General features: G+C 41.6%; 1 protein-coding gene across 1 annotated transcript; it reads left to right on the top strand.

The window, feature by feature from the left end:
- Window positions 1–77: 77 nt before the first annotated feature.
- rnaseh1 (ribonuclease H1) lies at window positions 78–9550 on the top strand. The gene is made up of 8 exons (XM_085770389.1): window positions 78–639; window positions 1437–1561; window positions 2331–2510; window positions 3360–3459; window positions 3548–3602; window positions 4589–4673; window positions 6508–6632; window positions 9187–9550. The coding sequence occupies exons 1-8, from the start codon at window positions 491–493 to the stop codon at window positions 9283–9285; spliced, it is 918 nt and encodes a 305-aa protein (XP_085626515.1). The 5' UTR covers window positions 78–490; the 3' UTR covers window positions 9286–9550.
- The last annotated feature ends 14970 nt before the right edge of the window (window positions 9551–24520 follow it).

The following is a 24520-nucleotide window of genomic DNA, read 5'->3' as shown; positions in this document are numbered from 1 at the left end:
GTACTTATTTTAATTAACTGTGACAAATCAGTAATTTACGATACCGCACAGGCCCTGAATGCAGCACCAGGACGTGAGTTTACGTACAACGTGAAAAGCCATTTAACGGCTGTCAACAACATCACCGTTTTCAACTCCTTTTCTGTGTTACTGGCTTGAAACAAACGCTTTATTTCGGTCTTAAACGACCAAAAGATATGTGACAGCGGTGTCATGTTCGTTTTGAAACACTTTAACCGCGTTTAAGTTTGTTTTTTGTGATATTTCCTGGTAGAAGAGACAGCAAACTAGTAGCAGCTGAGCTAACTTAGCTAACTTAGCTTTGACTGCTGCTGCTCGGTTTATCCCAAACATTTGCTGCCTTTCACATCAAAAACAGCTCTGGAGACTGACTGAGCAGTGAGTTTTGGTTAATATTTGACTGTTTCTGAGTCAGTATGAGGGTGTTAGTCGTGTCTCCCGTGTCAGGACAGCTCGGTGTGGGACAGTAATGTTCAGACTGCCCGGTGTTTTCAGAGCAGCCAGGAGCCTCTGCAGCAGCAGCAGCGGCGGCGGCGGCAGCGGCATCGACCTCATGGCGAAGGGAAAGTTTTACTACGCAGTGAGGAAGGGATTCAAACCCGGGGTTTACAAAACATGGTGAGAATGAGTTCATCATTTATGTAATTAAACAAAAAAAAACTCCACTGACACTGTAGGGTGAATTATCTGCACCCTAAAAAAGGAGTCGAGCTGCCATGTTACGTTACATCCAGTTTTTTTTAGTGTTTTCACGCCTTTTTCAGCTTTATCGCATAGAAACACCGCTTAAATAAAAAATAAACTGCATTTTATAATCATCTACAATCTACACTGTCATTCGGCTGAGATGACAACATGTTTGCAATTGTTTAATTTCAATGTATTTTAGTGTTTTTCTTCCAAAGCAACACACACTCAGTGTGGGCGTTGCCGAGGATGACACAATACATTTTACATTTTAAAGGCCATAATATATTTAATCCATCCCTCCTAATTATATCAATATTATATCATTATTTTTAGCCAAAGCTCATATTCATAACCGTAAATCCACCAATCGAACACCATGTTTTACATCAAAACAGTTAGTTTGAAATGACTTTGTTTGTGTTGGCCTACCTTAACTATATTGGTTTCTTCTCCTGTATATTATGATAATATGAAACCTGTTCAATCTCCTGGCATCACTCTATTTTAAACTGTGACCTCCTCACCACCATGTACATATTACATCTGTCTGTAACAAGCCTATAAATAAAGAATGACAAAAATGAGAGAGTATAAGAATTTATGTTACGAAAATTAAGGTCTAGTTTTATTGTCAAAATAAGAATCAGTGTCAGGATTTGTGTTCAGATCTCTGTAGTTATTATTGATCCTTCCTTTATTTCCCTGTTTTTTCCTCTGTCATGCAGGGATGAATGTAAGACCCAGGTGGAAAAGTTTCCAGCTGCTTCCTTCAAGAAGTTTGAGAAAGAGAAAGATGCCTGGGCGTTTTTCAGAGGAGTCGAAGTCACTGCACCTCCAGCGGTGAAGAAAGGTACTGAACGCCTCCACCTTTTCTACAAGCTGAATTCAATCAGAAATTCAGCTTAATTCAATTTAACTCCACTTTTATTTATATTGCACATTTAAAAACAACCTCAGTTGCCCAAAGTCCTACACAACAAAAATACAATCCAGTGCCAGAAATATAAATAACAGTAGGAAACCAAAAAACGGACACCAAAATAAGGTAAAATACAAATAAAAGCTATACTGTTAACAGGATAAAAGTCCATCCAGTGAGAAAAGGTGGGTCTTCATCCATTTAGACTTTTAATGACAAGCAATACATATTATACTTATGGGGAAAATATTTATATTTAAGGCCGAAATCAAAAAGGAACTTGCATTTGAATTATTAAAAAAAAAAAAAAAAGTGCAAAGCCAATTTATTTTGAAGAAATAATCGCAACAAATTGAGACAAGTTTGAAAAGCGTAACAAAAAATGGGAAAAATTTAAGTTTGATTAAGTAGTAACTGTCAATCTAATCCTCTTTTTTGTTTGTTTTTAACCTTTTTCTGTCCTGTTTTTGTTTGTTCCTTACGATAGTGTTACGTTGTATGTAATTACATTTGTATGTCAATGCCTGTTACATTGAAAAAAAAAAAGCAATACAGTTTTGAACTGAACCCTAAACCGGACGGGGAAGGAGTCAGTGTAGAGAGACAAGTATCAGGGTGATGTAGTAACTTTAAAAACAGCATTTCTTTACATTTAAAGTGAAATCTGACTGTGTTTTTCTGTTTGTTTGGTGTCGTGTAGCTCCAGCGGTGGAGCCTCCTGCTGCTCCGCTGCCTAAACGCGGCCCGGAGCCTCTGGAGTACATCCCCCTGGGGAGGAAGAGGGTTCACTCTGAGGCTGACGAGGTGGTGTCGCCCCCCAAACGACTCAAACCCTCAGAGAGCTCCTCTTCAGAAAGCTCCGACGGCTTCACATACATGGGTGAGAGGGACAGATCATAACACGGTCTGGTGGAAATCAGATCAACCTCATTATAATTTATAGACCGAATCTCCTTGTTGTTTACAACAACTTCCGGGTAGAAAACCAGCACGTCATTTGAATGAGATCAATAGTAACGAACGAGAGTTTAGCTATATATATAATATTTTTCACGCCCTATCATTTAGACAAATCTGAAATGATTGAAGAAACATTACTATTTCTGTGTGTGTGTTTTGTGTTGCTATGTGTTGTATTTATTCAGTTTGGGGGAATCACAGTGTCTAGAAAGCATCAGTGGCTCAGCTGACAGGGACAGCTAATGGTAGCAGCTAAGCTAACGGTAGCTAAGCTAACGACGGTAGCTAAGCTAACAGCGGTAGCTAAGCTAACAGCGGTAGCTAAGCTAACATCAGGACGTCAGCTGTTAAAACCCTCCCGTTGTGGGACACGACATGAAACTACTCCAGTTAGCTCAGTCATGTTGGAACTCAGATATCCGCTGGAGAAAATATTTTTTCATGGAGCGTTTATTGAGTCACTGAGTTATTAAAGTTAAACAGGTAGCTAACCGTTAGCCCGGCTAATCTATGATAACCATGACTAATTACAAAAATGTGCACATGTAAATAGTAATGTTTGTCCAATCATTGATTTTATAAACTTTACAAACATCAGTCATTAGTCTAAACGGTGATATAGTGACATGAACAATCAGAAATATAGCCTATAGCGAAACTCTCGTCTGTCACTATTGTTCGAATGCTGGTTTTCTACCCGGAAGTAGTTGAAAACAACAAGGTGATTCGTCCTATATATGTTAATTAAAATATAAAATCCTCCGTCCAGGCGACGCTGTGGTGGTTTACACCGACGGCGGCTGCACGTCCAACGGGAAGAGCAAAGCCCGGGCCGGCATCGGAGTGTACTGGGGCCCCAACCACCCGCTGTGAGAACACACACACACACACACACACACACACTGAGGACGCACATGTTTCAACAACCTGTCACACTTATCGATGCTTTTCCTGCAGAAACGTCGCCGAGCGTCTGGCGGGACGACAGACCAACCAGAGAGCAGAGCTGCAGGTAAAACGTCTCTAACAAAACAAACTGCATCGTCACGTCACGATTTTTAAATGATGAGCTTCACGTTTGTGCAGCTCTTTGTGAGTCTGACCGTGTTTACAGATAAATGTAAAACCGTCAGAAGTCGTTGATCAGTTCTGACAGAAACTCACATGATGCTGCAGAGAGAGAGTCACTGAAGTTTTGAACATTCACATTTACTGGAACGAAATAACAAAGACAGAAACATCACTAGAAACCAATATTCCCAATAAATATATTAAAAAGTTACAATGATAAATACATATCTAAAAGAGGTTTATTATGAAAAAATTAATCCTCACTGTATTTTTATTTTATTTTCCCTAAAAGTCTTTTATTGTTGTCCTCCTGGGTCAAGGAAGGAAGGAAGGAAGGAAGGAAGGAAGGAAGGAAGGACAAAGGGAAGGATGGTAGGAAAGAAGGAAGGGAAAAAGGAAAGAAAGATAGAAGGAGGGAGGGAACAGATTGGGTCAATTGGGTCAAAAAGGAAGGAAGAAGTAAGGATGAAGGGAAGGAAGGGGGGAAGGAAGGGGAAAAGGATTGTGGAAAGAAGGAGGGGAAAGATAGAGGGAGGGAACAGATTCGTTCAAGGAAGGAAAGAAAGATGGAGGGATAGGGAACAGACCAGGTCAATTGGATCAAAGAAGGAAGGAGGAAGGAAGGAAGGAAGGAAGGAAGGAAGGAAGGAAGGAAGGAGGAAGGGAACAGATTGGGTCAATTTGACCCAGAAGGACAACATGAAGGTTAAAAGAAAAAGACCTTAAAGTCCTTAAAGGGTTAAATAGTTTTATGAGCAGAGACTGAAAATTGTGTCGTAGATATTTGATTTGTGTAACTGTGTCTAACCGTCCTCACTGTGTGTGTGTTACACTGTGTGTGTTAATGTGTGTGTGTGTGTGTGTGTGTGTTACTGTGTGTGTGTGTGTGTGTGTGTGTGTGTGTTACTGTGTGTGTGTGTGTACCAGGCAGCCTGCAAAGCGCTGGAACAAGCCAAACAGAACAACATCAAGAAGCTGATCCTTTACACCGACAGCAAGTTCACCATCAACGGTGAGAAAAACAACTCTCTGAACCTGGATCCTGCTTAAATTAAAGGGATAGTTCAACATTTTTGGCAAATTGGCCCATCACCATAACCCCTATAGCAGGGGTACTCAAATACATTTTTCGAAGGGCCAGAATTTTTCTTAACAGACACCTTGGGGGCCGCACATTCGAATAGGCCTAGATTGAAATTAAATTCACCTTTTTCGTCTAATAATTTAAATATTTTTATTTTACTTGTAAGCACATCATTTTTATTTATACACTTCATGGTGTTTTGTATGATATAAAATGAAAAATCTTGACATTATCATATCATCATTTCCATATCATGCTGGAGCTTTACACTGCTGACTTGTATCCTCAGACATGCCCTGTGATTTTCAGCTTAAATATGACCTGACCATCACAGGACGTCTGACTCTGTTCTGAGGATACAAGTCATTGGTCCTGAAATGTGTGTTTCTCTTCTATAATACACATTCTACATCTCGGAGGCGACGTCTTTCCACACACGGGCTTCCTTCACCTTTCAAACGAGGCAGAGCTCAGTGGGAAACAGTAGGAGAGACACAGGCCGATGGAACCGGGACACAACAGCGGGGGAGAAGCAGGTCGTGCAGCTGTGCGCAGCAGACGTGCACGAAAAAACAATCACGTCTCATCAAATGCGCGCGGCTACGGCTTTTGAGTTGTGAGCGTGCATGACGCACGGCTACATTGAATGGGTTTGAGCGTGCGCAAAAGACGCTTCATCTGAACGGCCCCCCATGCATGATGCACACACAGTTGAACCAAGACGGTGGTGAAAATCACCCACGGTCTCTGCAGACAGGCAGGGGAAACCCTGCAGTCCAGCCCGCTCCCCGAACACTCGTGCATGGTGATTTGGGTTCGTCAGCGTTTCTGTATCCCAGTGCAGCGCCTCACAGGCACACACAAACGCTCCGCACGTGTTTCCATGTCCCAGCGCATTGACTTACAGGCGCACGGAGCCCGAGAAATACAGTATACAGTAATATGTAAACTAGTAGAACTCAGTCGCGGGCCTGATTGGAAGGTTCGGCGGGCCGGATGCGGCCCGCGGGCCGCCTATTGAGTACCGCTGCCCTATAGTCATAGCAGTAGGTTCGTTACCTTTAATTGTCGGTGCAAACTATTTTTAGAACGGCGGAGCAGAGCCGTGAGCTGCTCAGAGCTACGCTACGGAGGAGGCTCATTATGGGATTTCTTGGTTTCCCTCATCATCAAACTCATCAAATACACAATCCAACAACTCCACAACGCTCTGGTGGACAAGTTGTGAGCTGCACATTCACCACGCTATGAGATAATAACACAACGTTACCACACAGAGTTGTTTTAGAGGGAAATACAGAGCCGGTGTTGTGCTGAAAAACGACTGCCCCGACGGGAATGCGCATCGGCATCTTTGCATTAACCTTAAAAACAACTCTGTCTTGTAACTTTCCATTATTATTATTAAAGCATGGTGAATGTTGTCACAACTTGTCCACCAGAGCGTTTTGTAGTGGCGAATTTGTCTAAATGTTGAAAGATCCCTTTTAATTCTGATTTTAAAGTTTATTATCAACATGTGTCAGATTCAGTTTGTTGAATTTCACCACATCAGACCCTGAAGAGTGAATCCTGTTCATTTTTATAAATTCATAAACTCATGATTTTTACATGAATGGGTTTCAGAGGTTTGACTCAGAGTCAGACTGGACCTCAGCAGCAGCAGCAACTCCATGGAGACGCTGCAGAATAAACCAGAGTTGTTGTTGTTGTTGTTGGTAGCTTGAAGGTTTTGTGTTGCCGTGGTGTTTTCCTGCTGCAGGTGTGACCAGCTGGGTGAAGAACTGGAAGCTGAACGGCTGGAGGCTGAAGTCTGGAGGTCAGGTCATCAACAAAGACGACTTTGTGAAGCTGGACAGACTCAACTCGGAGCTGGAGGTCGTCTGGGTAAATATCAATACTGCAACAGTCAGAGGAGTCTGGTTTCTGTTTTACTAGACAGGGTTCCCACGCGTGTTGGATAATCTGGAAAACACATGGAAAATGAGGAAAAAAAGTCGAATGTCCTGGAAAATGTTTTATCACAGCTACCAGAGCTCTATTTGACTTTTTCACACCCTTCTAAGGATTTTGTTTCCAAAAAAAAAAACATGTTTGTGCTGATAAATGACAAATTTGTCATAATTTCTAAGCATTTAAAGGGACAACGAGGAGTTTCTATTTGGTTATTTAAAAGTCTCACGTTAATGTGGATGGATCTACGTTACCCACACCTGTTAATGGGCCCATTTTCGATAAATATATCATTTTGTCTCTATCGTTATTTTGTTATTATTAGTGGTGGTGGAAATGCTGGGCGAGCCGACCAGCGTTTCTTTACTTTCGGTTTCGTGGCGAGTCATGAGAATAACGCCGCTGAATCTCCGTTTATGGTGGGAACTACGACGGTATGTGATCGTCTTCCAACCTCTGACTTTAATTCTTGATGAATGAAAACATGAGTCTGTCTTGCGCCGGTCAAAGAATTTCACGGTGCGGAGGCTCATAAATGTAGTGTGAAAACACTTCGCTTTAACAAAACTCCTTGTTGTCCCTTTAAGAGATTATTTCATTAGTTAGAGCCGTAGACTGCACATTTTTAAATCCGATTTCTGGGAGAGAGAATGAGAGAGAGGAATAAATGTAGAAACAAACTGATTAAATGTACAAAATAAGCTACCATTGTCGAAAAGAAGACTTCTCCAAAGCATGAATGGGACAGGGGATGAATCAGTGTATGGCGTAAAAACTCATGTCCGTCAGACTGTAGCAGCTGAAAATGTCCTGGAAAACGATTTCAAGAAAAGAGTGGGAACCCTGATATATTATCATAAATGTAGAGATTTCTAATAATAGAGAGAAGTTCAGTGTAAAAAGTGTTTGTCTGGTTTATTATGGAGATAAAAGATTCAATTAAACAAATAAACAGAAACTAAATGTAAAATGGAGTCGAAAACAGTTTAATTTATTCAGTAATGTATTAAATGTATTAAAAATCTACACAGGTTAAAGAAAGTCTAGACTGTTGCATCAATAATGATCATGATCAGTGAAACCTATTGACTACTACTCTGAACTGACCACAGGGGGCGCTACAGCCTCATCACTCAGAATGAAGAGTCAGTTTGTGAAAGAGACAGAAAAAAAGCAGTTCACACAGGGATTAAATGATGGAAATGTTTCACTGTTCATTGTTTCTCAATTATTTTAATATGTTTTATAATTCAGTTGTTCAGTGGTCAGTTTATTAGGAGCAGCTGTCCAGTCGACAGTCGATACAACCCAGTAATATTCAGTTATAATGTAGATAAGAGACCTTCATCAGCAGATGATATTTATTTGTTTCATTTATTGAAAAAAATAAATAAAAAAAGAAGAGTTTAATACAAAAAAACTAACAATAGGGGGCAGAAAGAAGCCAACTTATGTTGTCTACCTCTTTTTTCAAGAAATCCTTTTACAAATGAGATAATATATGTATCAAAACAAAGAAGAAGGAAATGAATTAAAATAATGACTAAGTGTACAATTGTTTATAGTTTGTTTAATGTTGAAATTATACTGATTATGTTGATTAATTATAATTTTAGTGGCTGTTTCTGCCAGTGAAAGAAAATAAGATAAAGATTCGATTATAACCTTACATTACCTTAGTGATATTTATTTTCTTTCTCTGGTGGAAACAGACTTCGTAGGATTCTGCTGCACCAAAACAGCTTAACTGCATTGATGTTCCTTATTATAATAATATATATAAATATTAAAGTGGTGATGATGGTGTGCACACAATCCAGAGTGAAAGTCTGTGTGACTTTTAGAGATGCTGAGATATTACATAATCCTAAAATGCAGGTTTAATTAAATGTAATGACTGAGACAATGAATCTGTCGATTGGACCACTTTGTGACTTTGTGACATGCCAAGCTACAAGATGAGACTGTTGTTCACTCATGACGGACAAATATGGACACATGTGCAAACACACACGTAATCTGTATGTAGGCTACTGTCTAGAGCTAAACTTCAGCTCTGTTTACTACCTGCTGCCAACATGTTATGTCAAATGTCATAAGTAAAAGTATGTTATATCAAAATGTAAAAAAGCAAAAAGAAAAGATTATGATATGATCTGTATACTACCTACTGCTGTAACATGTTTTGTCAAAATGTCATAAGTAAAAGAATGTTATATCAAAATGTAAAAAAAAAAAGAGAAAAAAGCAAAAAGAAAAGATTATGATAAAGATTTTTTATTCTGTGTGCAATGGGGGCGGGACTAGATAAGATTTAGCTTCTCCCGCTTTCCCTTTCGGCCATGTGTATTGTATTATTTGAACTAAGATGAAGTGTGATGATGATGATTTAAATTGACATGCCCGAAATAAACAAATTGATTGATTGATATTGAAATTGATATATGATGATTTCCTCCTCTTCCTCCTCCTCCTCTTTCTCCTCCAGATGCACATCCCCGGTCACTCCGGCTACTGGGGGAACGAGGAGGCCGACCGGCTGTCGAGAGAAGGAGCAGCGCTGCCGGAGCAGCAGCAGCAGCAGTAGGAGGAAGAGGAAGAGGAGGAAGAGGATGAAAGAGACGATTCCCATTAAGGAGCTCTGCTGCAGGACTGGTCACGTGCTGCTGAGCCGCTTCCCAGGTTTGTCGGGGGAGTGTCTTACTTTTTATTTTGCACCGGCGGCGCCTCTTAATGTCTGAGGCGGAAATCTTTTATTTAGTTCATCTGTTTTTTGTGTTTTTTTCTGTCGACTTTGTCTGTGATAATTTGTGTTTCTGCTCTTAATAAAAATAAAAAGTTCTCTAATGTGACCACGGGAATTCTGTTTTTATGATGCAGCAGCGTCAGGTTATCTATGTTTGAGGGTTTGAGGAGAGAGCAGAGGATGAGGACAGAGCAGTGGAGGAGGTGAAGGATGAGAGCGAAGAGGAGGAAGAAGAAGCAGTGACAGACAGGTGAGGAAAAGAAACAGGAAGTAGAGATTAAACCAGGAAAGATCCCAGAGGAGTAGAGTGGTTCAGAGTTTGGTGTAGTTATAATTCAGTCTGCCTGCAGTACAATGCTTCATCCAGCAGGGGGCGCTGTGAGTCGACATCATCAGAGCCACACACCCAAGGATTTAGGGTTTATACAAGGATCAGGGTGAGATCTGACTGTTTCATACATGTCATTGCTTGGGGGACTCTTGTTTTCAACTTACAACTATGTAAATAAAGTTTTATTATTACACTGAAATTGGATTTTTTAGATCTGAATCCCAAATCCTGAAAAAAATCCAGTCAGAAAAATTAAACTGGGAGACGTCTGCTCCCAGTTTGACCGTGCAGCACTGACCTTTATACTCTACTGTATTAATAAGTTAATAAGAGCAGTTTAAAGCCACAGAGTCGCAGCAGAACCTTCAACGTCGCGTTTCATTTATTAAAATCCTCTTTAGAGCTAATTCCCTCTGGGATCCAATCACACATACATTACACATTAACAGACAACACAACATCAATAACAACCACACCACCACGGTCATAAAACACAAAACCAGACTGAACCAAAACAATAATAATGAGTCAACAAAGGAAGAAACCGCAAAGCTCCAAAAATGAAATGTTTGCCGTTTTGAGAGAGGGTGAGGATGAGGATGAGGGAACAGAAACTGATATGTAATAACCTACCTGAGTGTTTATTATTACAGCTTAGACTTAAATATCTAACATCACAATGTGAGGAAGGGGACTGAGCTTCAGTGGCTCTGAGGTATTTCCTTCTCACTCTTAATTACAGACGTAGCTTCACCAGCTCCTAGTCCAGTGTGTTAATCACATTCATCTGAAACACTGTAATTAATATGAAAGTGGATGGGACGGGATTGAATGAACAAATGAATGAAAGTTTATTTGAACACAGAATGAAAGAAGAACAAAATAAAAAATAAAAAAACACAGTGAATACGAGACAATGCAAAATAAAACAAAACCTAGCAATTATTTATGTTAATCCCGGTATGTATGTATGGATGGATGGATAGATATACTTTATTGATCCCAAGCTAGGAAATTACAGTGCAGCAGCAGCATTACACAGACACACAGTGACGATAACAACATATAGTATAAGAATATAAAGAATACGATTATAAAAAAACAAACTATACATAATAAAATAGCAATAGCAAATGAAATAGAATGTAATGTACAAAAGGGTATATACAACAGAACTGGCAGTGTTGATTTTAGTGCAAAGTAAAAAATGTGCGATGTGTATATGCAATAATAAGTTATAGAATAGTAGATTGAATGGTTGATATAAGACAAAATATAACCAAACCAATGTGAAAAAATGAACGGACCCATAACAGCTGCTGATGAAAGTCATGTGATGTCATCAAAAGCTCCAGAGAAGCCGCTAAATGGACCTGAAGGTGAGTTTGTGTCTCTCTCAGCCATTTAAACTGGATGGAGGTGCGTTCACAGATGCATCCGTCCACCTGATGAAGGTTCAAATTATTCAGTCCATTATTCTCAGTGAAACAAACTAAAACGACTTCCCAACTTTCGCCTCTCGGTCATTTCATACATTCAAGAGAAGAACAGCTGCAGCTGTAAACAACTGTGAGATAGATTTCACTTTGTTTTCTTGTTTTTTGTTTTACTCTTAATTCCCCACGGTCGCTCCGTCTTTACAAATTCATGTTGTGCTGCCATTTTCAAAACTGATAAGACTTCATTTCTATTTATTTCGCTTTCTTCTTTTGCTTCACTACATTTCAAATGCAAATGTTGCACTAGAACAAATCTCATTCATTCTCACTGGTCTCAAGCTGCAGACACTTAATTTTTAAACAAACTGATTTAAAAATAGGATGAATTCTGTTTTTGTGTGTGTGTGTTTTTTTAACTGTTTCTCTTTCTTTGTTTAAGGACATTTTTTTTTAGGAAGTGCCAATTATTTACAATGTATTATCCACATCAAACACATTTTAAAACACTTACATTTCTCCACTAATTGCAACCAAAGGCTTCTTGCACATTCAGTATCAGTAAAAATAATAATCCTAAAATATAAATGTGTGTCGTACACAACCATAAAAGAGGAATATCCTGCAGAGTGATTCTTCTCTTAAAGGGACAACAAGGAGTTTCTCCATCGGCAGAACGAAAAATTTCCGCGACAATAAAAAAGTATCATATTAATGTGGATGAATCTACTTTACCACTTGTTAATGGGCCCATTTTCGATAAATATATCGTTTTGTCTCTATCGTTATTTTGTTATTATTAGTGGTGGCGGAAATGCTGGGCGAGCCGACCAGCGTTTCCTTACTTTTGGTTAACGTTTGAGTTTTTAGGACTTTAACGAATGAATCATTTCTAAACTAAAGTAAGTAAAGTATTTCCCTTCTTTTCGCGCTCATAAAAAAATAACCTCCATCTTTCTTTTCTGCTGATGGAAAAAGAGAGAAAAAGAAATTAAAACCCCCCCTCCTTTCCTCCTTCCTCCTCCTCCGTCCTCCTGCAGCCGGTCAATCGGTCGGTGTCGATGTTGGAAACAGCAGGACGGAGGCTCGGGGTTCCTCGCTCTGACCTCGACCGCTGCCTCGCGGCGAGCGTGGGCCACCACGACCCCGCCAGAGGCAGCCCAGTCTGAGAGAGAACGCCTCTAGGAGGTCAAAGGTCACCCCTCAGCAGCTTCACCTCCTCGCTGGCTGAGCCTTGTTAGCACTCCTCCTCCTCCTCCTCCTCCTCCTCCTCCTCCTCAACAACAGCAACACACACACACACATGCCCACATGCCTCCTCAGCAGACTGAGCTCTGGCATCAGGCCGCCGCTGCCCTGCTGCTGGAGGGGAGGAAGACCGAGCAGCAAACTGTAAAAGAAACTTAACAAACCAGACATTAGAAACATCCGGCTCACACTTCAGGTTTTCGTCAATTTTTAGACCAAGAACTGTTTAGAAAACAAACCAGAATGTTCTGCTTGGGGTTGAAGAACTCTCTGACACCTCAAACCGTCTGACATGGAGCGGGGGATGTTTTGCTAAAGTGCTCGCAGTGCTGATGGGGAAGAAAGAAAGAAAGAAAGAAAGAAAACTTCGTGCAGACCTTCACTTTGCTGGAGAGAAGACGAACCCGGGCTACGCTGCTGCAGCTGTAGCCAAGTCGCCAAGTTGAGTCCAGCCCCAAGTTGAGTCCTCCGAAGTTAGAGACTGAGTCTGAGTCACGGTGGTGTGCCGTCGTTGACCGAGGTCTCGGATAAGTCACCAAGTTTATGTCAAAGTGATTACCCAGCCACTAAATCAACGTCCGAGTAGCTGAGATCAGGTCTAAGCTGCAGAGCTCGTGTCCAACTCAATGTGTCAGCGTCCTAGTTGCCGAGCCGAGGTCTTGGTTTCTGAGTCACCACTGTCATGTTTGATGTTATGTCTGAGTCCCTGAGGTCGTCACCTCAGATGTGCAGGTCACGTTTCAGATGCAGAACTCGTGTCTTTGCTGAGGCTGTTTCCAAAACTCATCATGTTTGTGTTGCAGAGGCCAAATATTATTATTATTTTTTATAATCTTTATTTAAACTCGGAATATATTGAGGAGCAACCTTATTTACAGTATGGCCGAGACAAAACACAAAACATTTGAGGACAAGACACAACACAAAGGTAAGGTAAAGGTAAAGGTACTTTATTTGTCACATATACAGCTAGTACAGTGAAATTCTTTCTCTGCATTTAACCCATCCCTGAGGAGCAGTGGGCAGCCGCGGTGCAGCGCCCGGGGACCAACTCCAGATTATGAGCCAGTGCCTTTGGTCAGGGGCACTGACTGGAGGATCAGGCTAGCTGGCATGTTTTTAGTGGTGGGGGAAACCGGAGCACCCGGAGGAAACCCACGCAGACACGGGGAGAACATGCAAACTCCACACAGAAAGGACCTGGGCGGCCGGGGATTCGAACCCAGGACCTTCTTGCTGTGAGGCAACAGTGCTAACCACTGTGCCACCGTGCCGCCCCAAACTAAACAAAACACAACAACTCCGCCCACACCAGTACGTCTTCCCAGAATGAGGGAATAAATTAGCTCCATAAAATGCTTCTTTATAAAAGAAAATAGATATTTATAACTGTACAGGGCTTCTATACAGCATGAAGACAGGAGCACGTTTGAAACATACATAAGCATAGCCGAAATAGCAAAAAGTAAAAGTGACAAAGATAAATTGAAAACAGAGAAGTCTAGTTAAAAACAGGAGCAGTTGGAGGTAAAATAAGATGCAGTTATGGATTTCAAATCCAGTGTTTCAGGTTGTAGGTGCACAGTAAGAAAAACTGGACTTTCCAAATCCAGTGTTAACAGAGGGAACCTGCAGTGTGAGCCAGTCCTTTCAACGTGTATGATAGAGACCTGCATTAAAAGATACTAAAGAGTCAATTTAGGATGGTAAGAGACAGTGAATATGAGTCAGTGTGTTGATGTGTGAAGTTCAGCTCTCAGGGTTAATGTCCCAGGTCATGTCTGAGTCCCTGATGTTGTGTTGGAAGTTGGCAAGATCATGTCCAAGATCCTGAGGCCATAACAAAGTCTTTTAGTGAATGTCCAAGCTGCTTAGGTCATGTCGAACCTGTCAAGATCATGTCCAAGTCTTAAAGGTCGTGTCAAAGTCCCACAGTCAATCTCGGAGTCTCTGAAGTTGTATCTGATGTTAACAAGTTCATGTCCGAGTTCCTGAGGCCACAACAAAGTCAAGATCATGACCAAGTCTTAGAGGTAAAGATAAAGGTTGTGTACGAGTCCCCGAATCAATGTCAGAGTCTCTGAAGTCGTATCTGATATTAACAAATTCATGTCTGAGTTCCTGAGGCCACAACAAAGCCTCAACTGAACGTCCAACAAGTCAAGATCATGTCCAAGATCCTGAGGCCATAACGAAGGCTTTTAGTGAATGCCCAAGCTGCTGAGGTCATGTCGAACCTGTCCAGATCATGTCCAAGTCTTAAAGGTTGTGTCCAAGTCCGTAAATCAACGTCAGAGTTGAGGTTGTTTTGGAAGTTGGCAAGATCATGTCCAAGATCCTGAAGCCTTTTAGTGAATGTCCAAGCTGCTGAGGTCATGTCGAACCTGCCAAGATCATGTCCAAGTCTTAAAGGTCGTGTCAAAGTCCCACAGTCAATCTCAGAGTCTCTGAAGTCGTATCCGATGTTAACAAGATAACGTCCGAGTTCCTGAGGCCACAACAAAGCCTCAACTGCACGTCCAACAAGTCTTAGAGGTAACGATAAAGGTTGTGTCCGAGTCCCTGAATCAACGTCAGAGGCTCTGAGGTTGTATTGGAAGTTGGCAAGATCATGTCCAAGATCCTGAGGCCATAACGAAGTCTTTGTCCAACCTGCTGAGGTCATGTCGAACCTGTCCAGATTCTCTGTCTCTGAAGTCGTATCCGATGTTAACAAGATAACGTCCGAATTCCTGAGGCCACAACAAAGTCAAGATCATGACCAAGTCATAGAGGTAACTATAAAGGTTGTGTACGAATCCCTGAATCAATGCCAGAGTCTCCGAGGTCGTATCTGAAGTGGCCAAGCTCAGATGTGGAGTTACTGACATAATTTCCGAGTCTCTGAGGTTGTGACTCTTGCAGAGGAAATGTCTTGAGTCACTGGATTGTGCCTTTATGTCAGATAATGTCAGTTTGCTGAGATTGTATCAACATTGCAGAAATTATGTCTTAGTTGTCAGAGTTCCTGGGGTCATGTCGTTCACGTGGTTCTTTGAGTCATTATCTATGACTGAAGGACAATACCTTATTGAGATATACAGTATGTACTTCTCACAAAACATTGATGGATACCTGAACAGGGAAATCTTGAGGCCCTTTGTCTCTTTTAGTTATCAGCACACATATGGTATTTGTCAACGCAGCTCTTGAGCCCGGTTCCCACTCTCCTCTCCAGCGTTTATCGTCAAATTATTTCTTCATCCGGTCCCGAGACAGTGTTTACACTGGTGCTTCCTTTCTGATCCTGCATCAAGGAGAAGCAGAGCTCAGCACGCCGTAGATGGAGGAGGCACAGAAGGAGTCACAATCAAAGATGGCAAGGAAGAACAAAGTGGCATCTGTTTCCATGACAGCTGTCTGCATCCAGCTCTGAAACCAGCTCCCCCAACTCCCTCGCTACCAACACGACTGTTTGATATGACGAAAAAGGAGAGATTCTTAGAGGTTTTCTTTTTTTTTTTTTGCAGTTTTAGCGAAGGTAGAGTTTTTCTACAGGAGGGTAATGCCTCAAAGACCCCTCTGATTTATTAAATAACGATTGTCATTCCTTATTTTTGACTCCCAACTTGTTTTCACAAAACCAAACCCCATAGCAACTGCTTGGGTGTTATTTTTTTCTTTTTTCTTCTTTTCTTCTTCTCTCCAGCTGAGGATGTGTTAATCGGAGAAAATCAGAAAGTCACTGGAGGTCAGAGAGAACAAAGAACCTGCCAAGTCTCAGCTCATTAAAAGAAACCCACCAGATTTATCTTTAGAACACAATTTCAGTCTTTTACTGTCTACTTTTATTTGCTCTAAACATTTATAATGAAATTGGACATTTTGAAAATGTTGATGGATCATCAGGTAGGTAAGTAGTCAGGTAGGTGTAAGTGAGATGGTAGGTATTCAGGTTACAGGTAGGTACATATAGGTAGGTTGGTGGATATGTAGGTAGGTGAGAGTACAGACAGGTAGGTAGGTACGTCGGTAGATAGATATGTGTCAGGTATGAGTTCATATGGAGTTATGGCTCTTTTGTATCCACCGTAATTCCATTTCTTTTCATTTATTTGTTTATTTGTAACAGGACTCTGTGTATTCATGAACATCCAAAATGTAAATACACCAGATTTAGCTCTAGGCTAATTTCCATCCGTAGTCCCGCCGTTCACGCAACAACAACAATTATACAAGGACGAAAAAAAGAACAACGTACGGCATGGTACAAATACCATATCACAAAACCACAATACCATATCACAATATCACAGTAATCTGCGAAGGCCGAGCTGAAATGAGGCAGTCTGTCCTCCCTTACCATGGGGGTTTTTCAAAGCATGGCTCCTGTTGCTTGGCAACATTGACAACACTCTGTTTTAGTTAACACCAATTTCAAGTTTTAAGGTCCTCGGTTGTAACAGTTGTACTTGTTGGACTGAGCAGAAACCCAACACTTACATATAACGATGTAATTGTCAGACTCTCTGCCTGCGTAATGAAGCCTGCGATACGACGGGCCGTCTGTCTGTCGGAGCCAGGAAAAGAAGACAACATCTGAAGAAACCATTATCTATTATAGTAGTCCAGCTGCAGTCGCTCCTCAAATTCAGCCTCTGAATGACGGTAGTAGGGGAGAGTGAGGTAAGATGAGCCACCCCTTGTTTCTAGGAAACTATAGGAAGAAGTTAGCATGTGACCAAATATTTGGGAGGCAGGCATCATTTCATGGAGTCTGTGAAGATTAGAGCCACGTGAGTAAAGTGGTTTAACATTTATGACCAAAAAAAATCATTTTTCACTCTCAAGAGTGAATTTTGTCGATCATAAGTTTAATGAGAATTGTGTTTAGACCAAAAGAGATGATTGCAAATTTGTTTTATACATGGGTTGTGGTATCTATGAGCTACAACATGAGGTAGTAAACCTAGCATGAAACTGCACCATTTTAGCTGTGAGAGCAATAAACCCAAGCTAAGGTAGCTGTGGGGTAAGTTGATCCATCTGGCCAGGGGTAAGTTGAGCCACCTATCCTATACACTTAATGAATGTATTTTGGCTGTATATGTCCAAATGATTAAAGCAGAAGTAAGTGATATATTTGTGTTAATATAAGTCTTAAATAGTTATATCTTCCGACAGCAATCACTTACATAGAGTGTTTGGACCGAAACACGGGTCTGTCAGTCACTCTGCTCTGCTCTGAGCCCAGGAGAAAACATTTATCGTATCCTACAGTTTTTATCCAATGAGGAGAGAGAACGGCATGCAGGGCTGTGTGTGCAGCCAAGGAACGCCGTGAATGTGGCGACGTAGGGACGAGGACTGTTATGGTGCGTTCAAGGAAACTTGTATTTTTCCGACCATGAAGTGGTACCAGTTCGATCTGGTACGAGTTCACCGGTCGGAAGTTACGAGTGGCCGTTATAGTGACTTTCACCGCTAAAACAGGTCGGAAAAACACGAGTGGGTTGCCTGGAACGCTACAAAGTCGTAAGTTGTGACTTGAAGCTGTAATTTACGATTTCAAAAGCCTGCCTGGAACGCAGCATTAGCGAAAACGACCGGACCACTTACTTCTGCTTCTGCTAGTGTGTCAAACTTTACTTTCAAAGAAAAATATCTGGGATTCTTCCCAAGATGCGATGTAATTGCAAAACTACCCAAATCTCAGTGAGTCGGTGGCTCAGCAGGAAGTCCCTGCAGTTTGTGTTCACCTGTAACCTGGACAGATGAAATATTAAGTAAAGGGGGAGGATGAAAGGAAAGAAGGGGGGGGGGGGGTTGATCAATTTACCCCACTCCTTGACTTTTTTTGAACATGCTATATTTTAAAAACAGTTATATTTACTCATTCTGTTAATTTGTAGGGATGCAAAACATCCTGAAATATATGCAGATGTGTTAGTTTGCAACAAAACTTTAATTGTCTTGACGTAGTGATCCTGAATACAAAAAGTGGCTCAACTTACCCCACTCTCCCCTACCTCTGAATCTGGACGCAGCTTGTGCCGCCCTTTGTCCATTCTGCAGTTGAAATGGACGGCTGCAGTGCTGGTAAAGTGCACCACAACTCCTACCTCTGTCTGCAGCCATCAGCACATGGACACCAAGATCATCTTGTGCATCGATGAAGCTGTTGGTCAGTCAGGTCAGTGAATGCACCAAAAGCCCCTTAGCTGCCAGACCTCCCTGTGATGGAGCCTGATCAATTTTTTTTTTTGCTTTATACTAACTGATCTTGGAGGGCTTCGTTATCTCGTCTCCCCGCTGATTTGCATCACGGACAGAAACGTACTATGAATCAATCTGTGCCCTCATGGAAACTTTGCCGTGCTCTGCACCCCTGAAGCCATCTCTGTATTTCTAAAGTTCCACTCCGAAATGAGATTTTCAGCACTTGAAAATTATGACGCCTACTCTGATGTAAAAAAAAAAAAATCAAATATTGGCATGAAAGTAAAACTCATTATGGAAATACATTGAACTTATTGACTATTCATGAAATTTGCCTGCAAACGAGGAGGAAGGAGACCGTTTCCAGGAGGACGAGTGAGTATCTGAAATACAGGGATGTGAAGTTTGTCGCTGTCTTAATGAGTTTGAATTGTTCCGTAATTAGTTGTTTTGCGATGAGTTTAATTAGACCGAGTTTGGATCATGTGAATCGGCATCGGTTTGTTTGCTGTTCTGTGTTTTTTCCTCGTTGGCAGCTAATCCCCCCATCACGGCTGTTGGAAGGCAGCACGTGATGATGCAGGCAGGTGCACGGAGGGAACGGTAATTGATAAAAAATGAAGAGGAGCAGGCAGACGGACAGATGGACGACGGACAGGAAGGTAGGAAGGCAGACAGGTAGAGACAGCAGGTGGTTTAAAGGGATAGTAGCATTTTTTTTAAAGTGGGGTTGTATGATCTACAAATAGCCCCTAAGTACTTTAATTGCAGTAGAAGACTCTCTGCACTCCTCCCGTTAGCAACGCCAGCCCATAGCCCTGCCCAGAGATTTACAACATACATTGTTGTGAATGGTCCCAAAGAAATGGCCTATTTTCACGGCCTAAAAGAGGTTTTATCTGAAAAAAAACCCACAGTTCCATTGTTCGCTATAATATAGTATTTTCCAGCCCTTCAAAGTGCAGGAAAAACGCAGTTTTTATTTGGACCTAACCAACTCGCGTATCCCTCCGCCCAGGGTTAGCGCCTGCCACTGTGTTTTTTTGTGTGTATTTCCTGCACCTCGAGGGGCTGGAAAACATTATATTATAACGAACAATGGAACTGTGTATTTTTTTTCAGGTAAAACCTCTTTTAGGCCGTGAAAATAGGCCGTTTCTTTGGGTCTGTTCACAACACTGTATGTTGTAAATCTCTGGGCAGGGCTAAAAAATAAATCTCTGGGCAGGGCTAAAAAATGCTACTATCCCTTTAAGGGTTAATGAGGAAACTGGGAGCATGTGAGTGAGTGGGCAGGGATGCTCAGGGCTCAGGGACGACCCGGAAGTATCTGAGCGGCAGCCATGATGAGATCTGGTCCAGTTCTGTTCTATAAACGATAAAGAAGAAAGAACAGTTTCAGTGCTTCTTATCTAATCTCCTTTAAAAAACAGAGAGAAGTGGACTTTTCCTTTTCCCCCCAGCAAAGAACAGAGACGAAGATAAAATAAAATAATAACAATAAAAACTTTATCTATACAGCACTAAAATAAAGTGTCATCAGCAGTTATAACCATTAGACAATAAATCTCCAAACAATAAGAACCGTGAGACAGTAGCATCCAAAACAACACAACCAAACTGTATCCTGTAATAAACATTATATATACAATTATTTGGAGGCCTTTCTATATAAAAAGATACAAATACATACATGCATGAAATATGTTGCACTATAATATATATAGAGAAAAATATAGAATAGGATAGGAAATATATGATATGATACAAATTACTTTATATCCCCAATGGCAAATTCATGTATCTGGCAGCTCATCTACCATTTGCAGAAGAATTAAAAAGCCTGATGGCTGCAGGAACAAAGGATCTTCTGTATCTCTCAGTCCTGCATCGAAGAGAGAGGAGCCGTCCACCAATATGTGACAATATGAGTTTTAAAGGGATAGTTCAACATTTTGTCAAATTGGCCCATTGCCATAATCCCTATAGTCATAGCAGTAGGTTCGTTAGCTTTAATTGTCGGTGCAAGCTATTTGAGATAATAACAGAACGCGCATCAACGGTTTTGCATGAATTTACCTCTCGTCTCATAGCGTGGTGAATGTGCAGGTCACAACTTGTCCACCAGAGCGTTGTGGAGTTGTTGGATTGTGTATTTGATGAGTTTGATGAGGGAAACCAAGAAATCCCATAATGAGCCTCCGTAGCGTAGCTCTGAGCAGCTCACGGCTCTGCTCCACCGTTCTAAAAACAGCTTGCACCGACAATTAAAGGTAACAAACCTACTGCTTGCCTACGACTATAGGGATTATGGCAATGGGCCAATTTGCCAGAATGTCCCTTTTAAGTTTTGCACTGAAAGGAGAAAACGCCATCCCATAATTCTTTCCTGCAGCAGCATTTAAAACAATGCAGGCTTAGAAAATTTCTTCCATGAAAGTAGAAACAACAGAGCAGCTGGTCTTTGTTGTAAATCTTGTAAACGTCAGGATTTCTTCAGTGTTTCATCTTCTTCGTCATCATCACCACCACGCACACAGAAAGAAGACAATACATAACTGCTCACGATGTTTTCTGTCGAGGTCGTGGAGACATACGTAGTCGGGAAAGGAGAGTTTTTTAGTTTTTATCGACCTTCTGACTGCAGCCAGGTGATGGGAGGCAGGTGGGTGGATATTAGACTGGCAGCAGACGACATCACTGAGAATGTGGTAAACTGCCAAAACCTCTGTTGTGCAGAGCGTCGTCCAGTCCTAGGATCTTCATACTTCACCAGCTCAACACATTTTTGTTTTAAAAGATAATCCCAAGATTACATAACTACCCTTTTTAAAGGGATAGTTCACCCAAAATTTAAATTTCTGTTGCACACTTGGACAAAGTACACTCCAGGCGTGCATGAAGTTTGTGTCTTTCTTTTAATATCTGATAACACAGGAATACAGACACGGTAAGTTACGTGGTCGCTCACTGCGGCACTCTGTTTACTATATCACATGTACACACTTCACTTAAACTGTAACTTTCTCACACATACTACTTTCACATTCACACACCATTTACTCCACTGGTCTCTGTAATGTAACTCTTATCACTGTGGAAATATGAGGTGTAATACTGTTCTTGATAATTTACCAACATGCTCACCTGATAACACAGGAATACAGACACGGTAAGTTACGTGGTCGCTCACTGCGGCGCTCTGTTTACTATGGCACATACGCGCCTTCCTGGTCCTGAGGACCCCTACCTGGACCTCTGGCTGCCCACAGTGCCTGCACTAATCTCTATTCTCTGCCTCACATTAACACACACACTCTTACAGTTACATTCATCAGCATTCAGACCAACTACTGTGAATAAAATAATGGTGAAATATGAAATACAATAATGGTGAATATAATAATTAAAATAAATAATAAATGCAGATGGGGGGTGCCCATGTTTCATAAACAACTGTACTTATGGGTCCCACATTTCACTCATTATCTCCTCCCCCTCATGTGGACTAAGGGCTGGGAGAAGTTTCAGAGTCCTCCGTGGCTTCTCTGAGTTACAGGGGGTCTTGGCGTAGCAGTGCATGTCCATATAACGGTTGCAAATGGACACCAACTGTCTTTGTAACAAAAAGACACACCAAAAAACATCCAAATACCTCCAGTTCGTCAAATTTGGACGAACTGGGAAGATGAGCTTCGAGAAGCTTCCGCTACAAAACAAGCTTGAAATATAGACTTATTAAATTTTTTTGGGAACAATTTCGCATTTCGGCGCTTCAATACAAGACGGACATTACATACGAGCAGCATGGAGGTATTTGGATGTTTTTTGGTGTGTCTTTTTGTTATGAAGACAGTTGGTATCCATTTGCAACCACGCCAAGACCCCCTGTAACTCAGAGAAGCCACGGAGGACTCTGAAACTTCTCCCAGCCCTTAGTCCACATGAGGGGGAGGAGATAATGAGTGAAATTTCAATTTTGGGTGAACTATCCCTTCAAGCACCAACAGATGCAGCAGAATCTCTCAGGACTCTGATTTATGAAGCAAAGTAAGTGACTCCATAAAACAAACTCAAATAATAATAATAATAATAATAGTATAGTTGTAGGTTTTGTAAACTCAAGAATCTGAGCTGTAAGAAAATGTTGTGATGCAGCTGCATGGCGCAGTGTGGGGCGGAGGAAGAGCAGCCGGTTCAGATCTGTGTGTTCGTTATATTACTAGACGAGCGTTGTTGATGTGTCTGTGTTATTTTGATCACGGCTCAGGATGCAGAAGTCCAGGGGAGCTAAGACCAGATGCTGCAGAACAAGAAGAAAAAAAAACAAAAATGACAAAACAAAGTGTCAGAATGAAAGTAAAAGGACGTGAGCGGAGCCTCAGCTGACTGCAGCATCAAACACCACCCTCCCTCTTTTCACCTCTTCACCAAAACTGACTCATATATATAAACTTCTTTTAATTGCTGCTTTCAGTGTTTGAACTCGGCTCCGCGATCGCCCGGTCGTCCTCATTACGAGGACAGGGGGATTGTGGGTAGATAGATACTGCGGGTGGTTCGACAGCCCGCTGTGAGCGCCGATGTTTCAGAAGGCAGGGAGGCGGGGAGGCGGGAGGAAGCAGACGAAAGAGAGAGAGAGAGAGGACGGATGTGATGGAGGGAAGGAAGGGGCGGTGGTGGTGGAGGGGGAGAAGAGATGAGAGAGGAGAGGGGAGAGAAAAGAGGAGCTGGCGACGGAGAGGGAATCGGAGGACATTTGAGGAAACGGGAGAAGAGAAAGACAAAGATAGACTGAAACGCCGAGGAGGAGGAAAGAGATGGAATGGAGGCAGGATGAGTGACGGAGGAAGACGGAGAAGAAAAGCAAAAGAATTAAGAGAAAATTAAATCAGGAACATTGAAAAGAAACACTGAGGGAAAACAAACCAATGGCATGCCGGAAATATGACATCAAAGTCAAATAATTATGGCAACAAAAACAAACTTTTCACCTGCTGACGTGACGACATATTTAACATAAACACATTCTCATAACTTTTATTTAACGAGGTGAATGAATCCATCAATTACGAATGAAAGGGCTAGTTCAACATTTTGGCAAATTGGCCCATCACGATAACCCCTATAGTCATAGCAGTAGGTTCGTTACCTTTAATTGTCGGTGCAAGCTGTTTTTAGAACGGCGGAGCAGAGCCGTGAGCTGCTCAGAGCTACGCTACGGAGGCTCATTATGGGATTTCTTGGTTTCCCCTCATCAAACTCATCAAATACACAATCCAACAACTCCACAACGCTCTGGTGGACAAGTTGTGACCTGCACATTCACCACGCTATGAGATAATAACACAACGTTACCAGACAGAGTTGTTTTAGAGGGAAATTCATGCAAAACCACTGATGCACGTTGCCTTCAGGGACAGTTTTTCATCAAGCAGTCTCTGTATTTCCCTCTAAAACAACTCTGTGTGGTAACGTTGTGTTATTATCTCATAGCGTGGTGAATGTGCAGCTCACAACTTGTCCACCAGAGCGTTGTGGAGTTGTTGAATCCAAATATGGTCAAAGAGGTGCACATCCACGTCTTCAGTCCTCCACACCCTGATAAAGTGGTTAATAAAGGGTTTTATTGTTCAGACCTGGAGGTTGAAGCTTATTGTTCACCAAAAAGCAGAAAATCAATTGATCGAACCCCAGAGCTGCAGTTCGACTGACATCTTATCATGTGCTGTGTCGTTTCCCACCTGCCAAACATATTGATTGATTGATTGATCTGCTGCCAGTGTGGAATTTATGCAAACTACCTTTTTAACTTATGTTTAATGTTTAATATCCTGTAGCTGTAGGATAAACGTATACCATC

This window comes from Trachurus japonicus, chromosome 24 (assembly GCF_045865225.1).
Source record: "Trachurus japonicus isolate A0001 chromosome 24, Traja_1.0".
NCBI lineage: Eukaryota > Metazoa > Chordata > Actinopteri > Carangiformes > Carangidae > Trachurus > Trachurus japonicus.
The sequence above is the reverse complement of the archived record's forward strand: the minus strand, read 5'-3'. Positions and strand labels throughout refer to the sequence as shown.

Excerpts from the sequence above, each read along its gene's own strand:
- rnaseh1 (XM_085770389.1), top strand. The coding sequence starts at position 491 with ATGTTCAGACTGCCCGGTGTTTTCAGAGCAGCCAGGAGCCTCTGCAGC. Across the intron at positions 1,562-2,330 it reads ACCTCCAGCGGTGAAGAAAG|CTCCAGCGGTGGAGCCTCCT; the intron begins GTACTGAACGCC and ends GGTGTCGTGTAG. Across the intron at positions 3,603-4,588 it reads ACCAGAGAGCAGAGCTGCAG|GCAGCCTGCAAAGCGCTGGA; the intron begins GTAAAACGTCTC and ends TGTGTGTACCAG.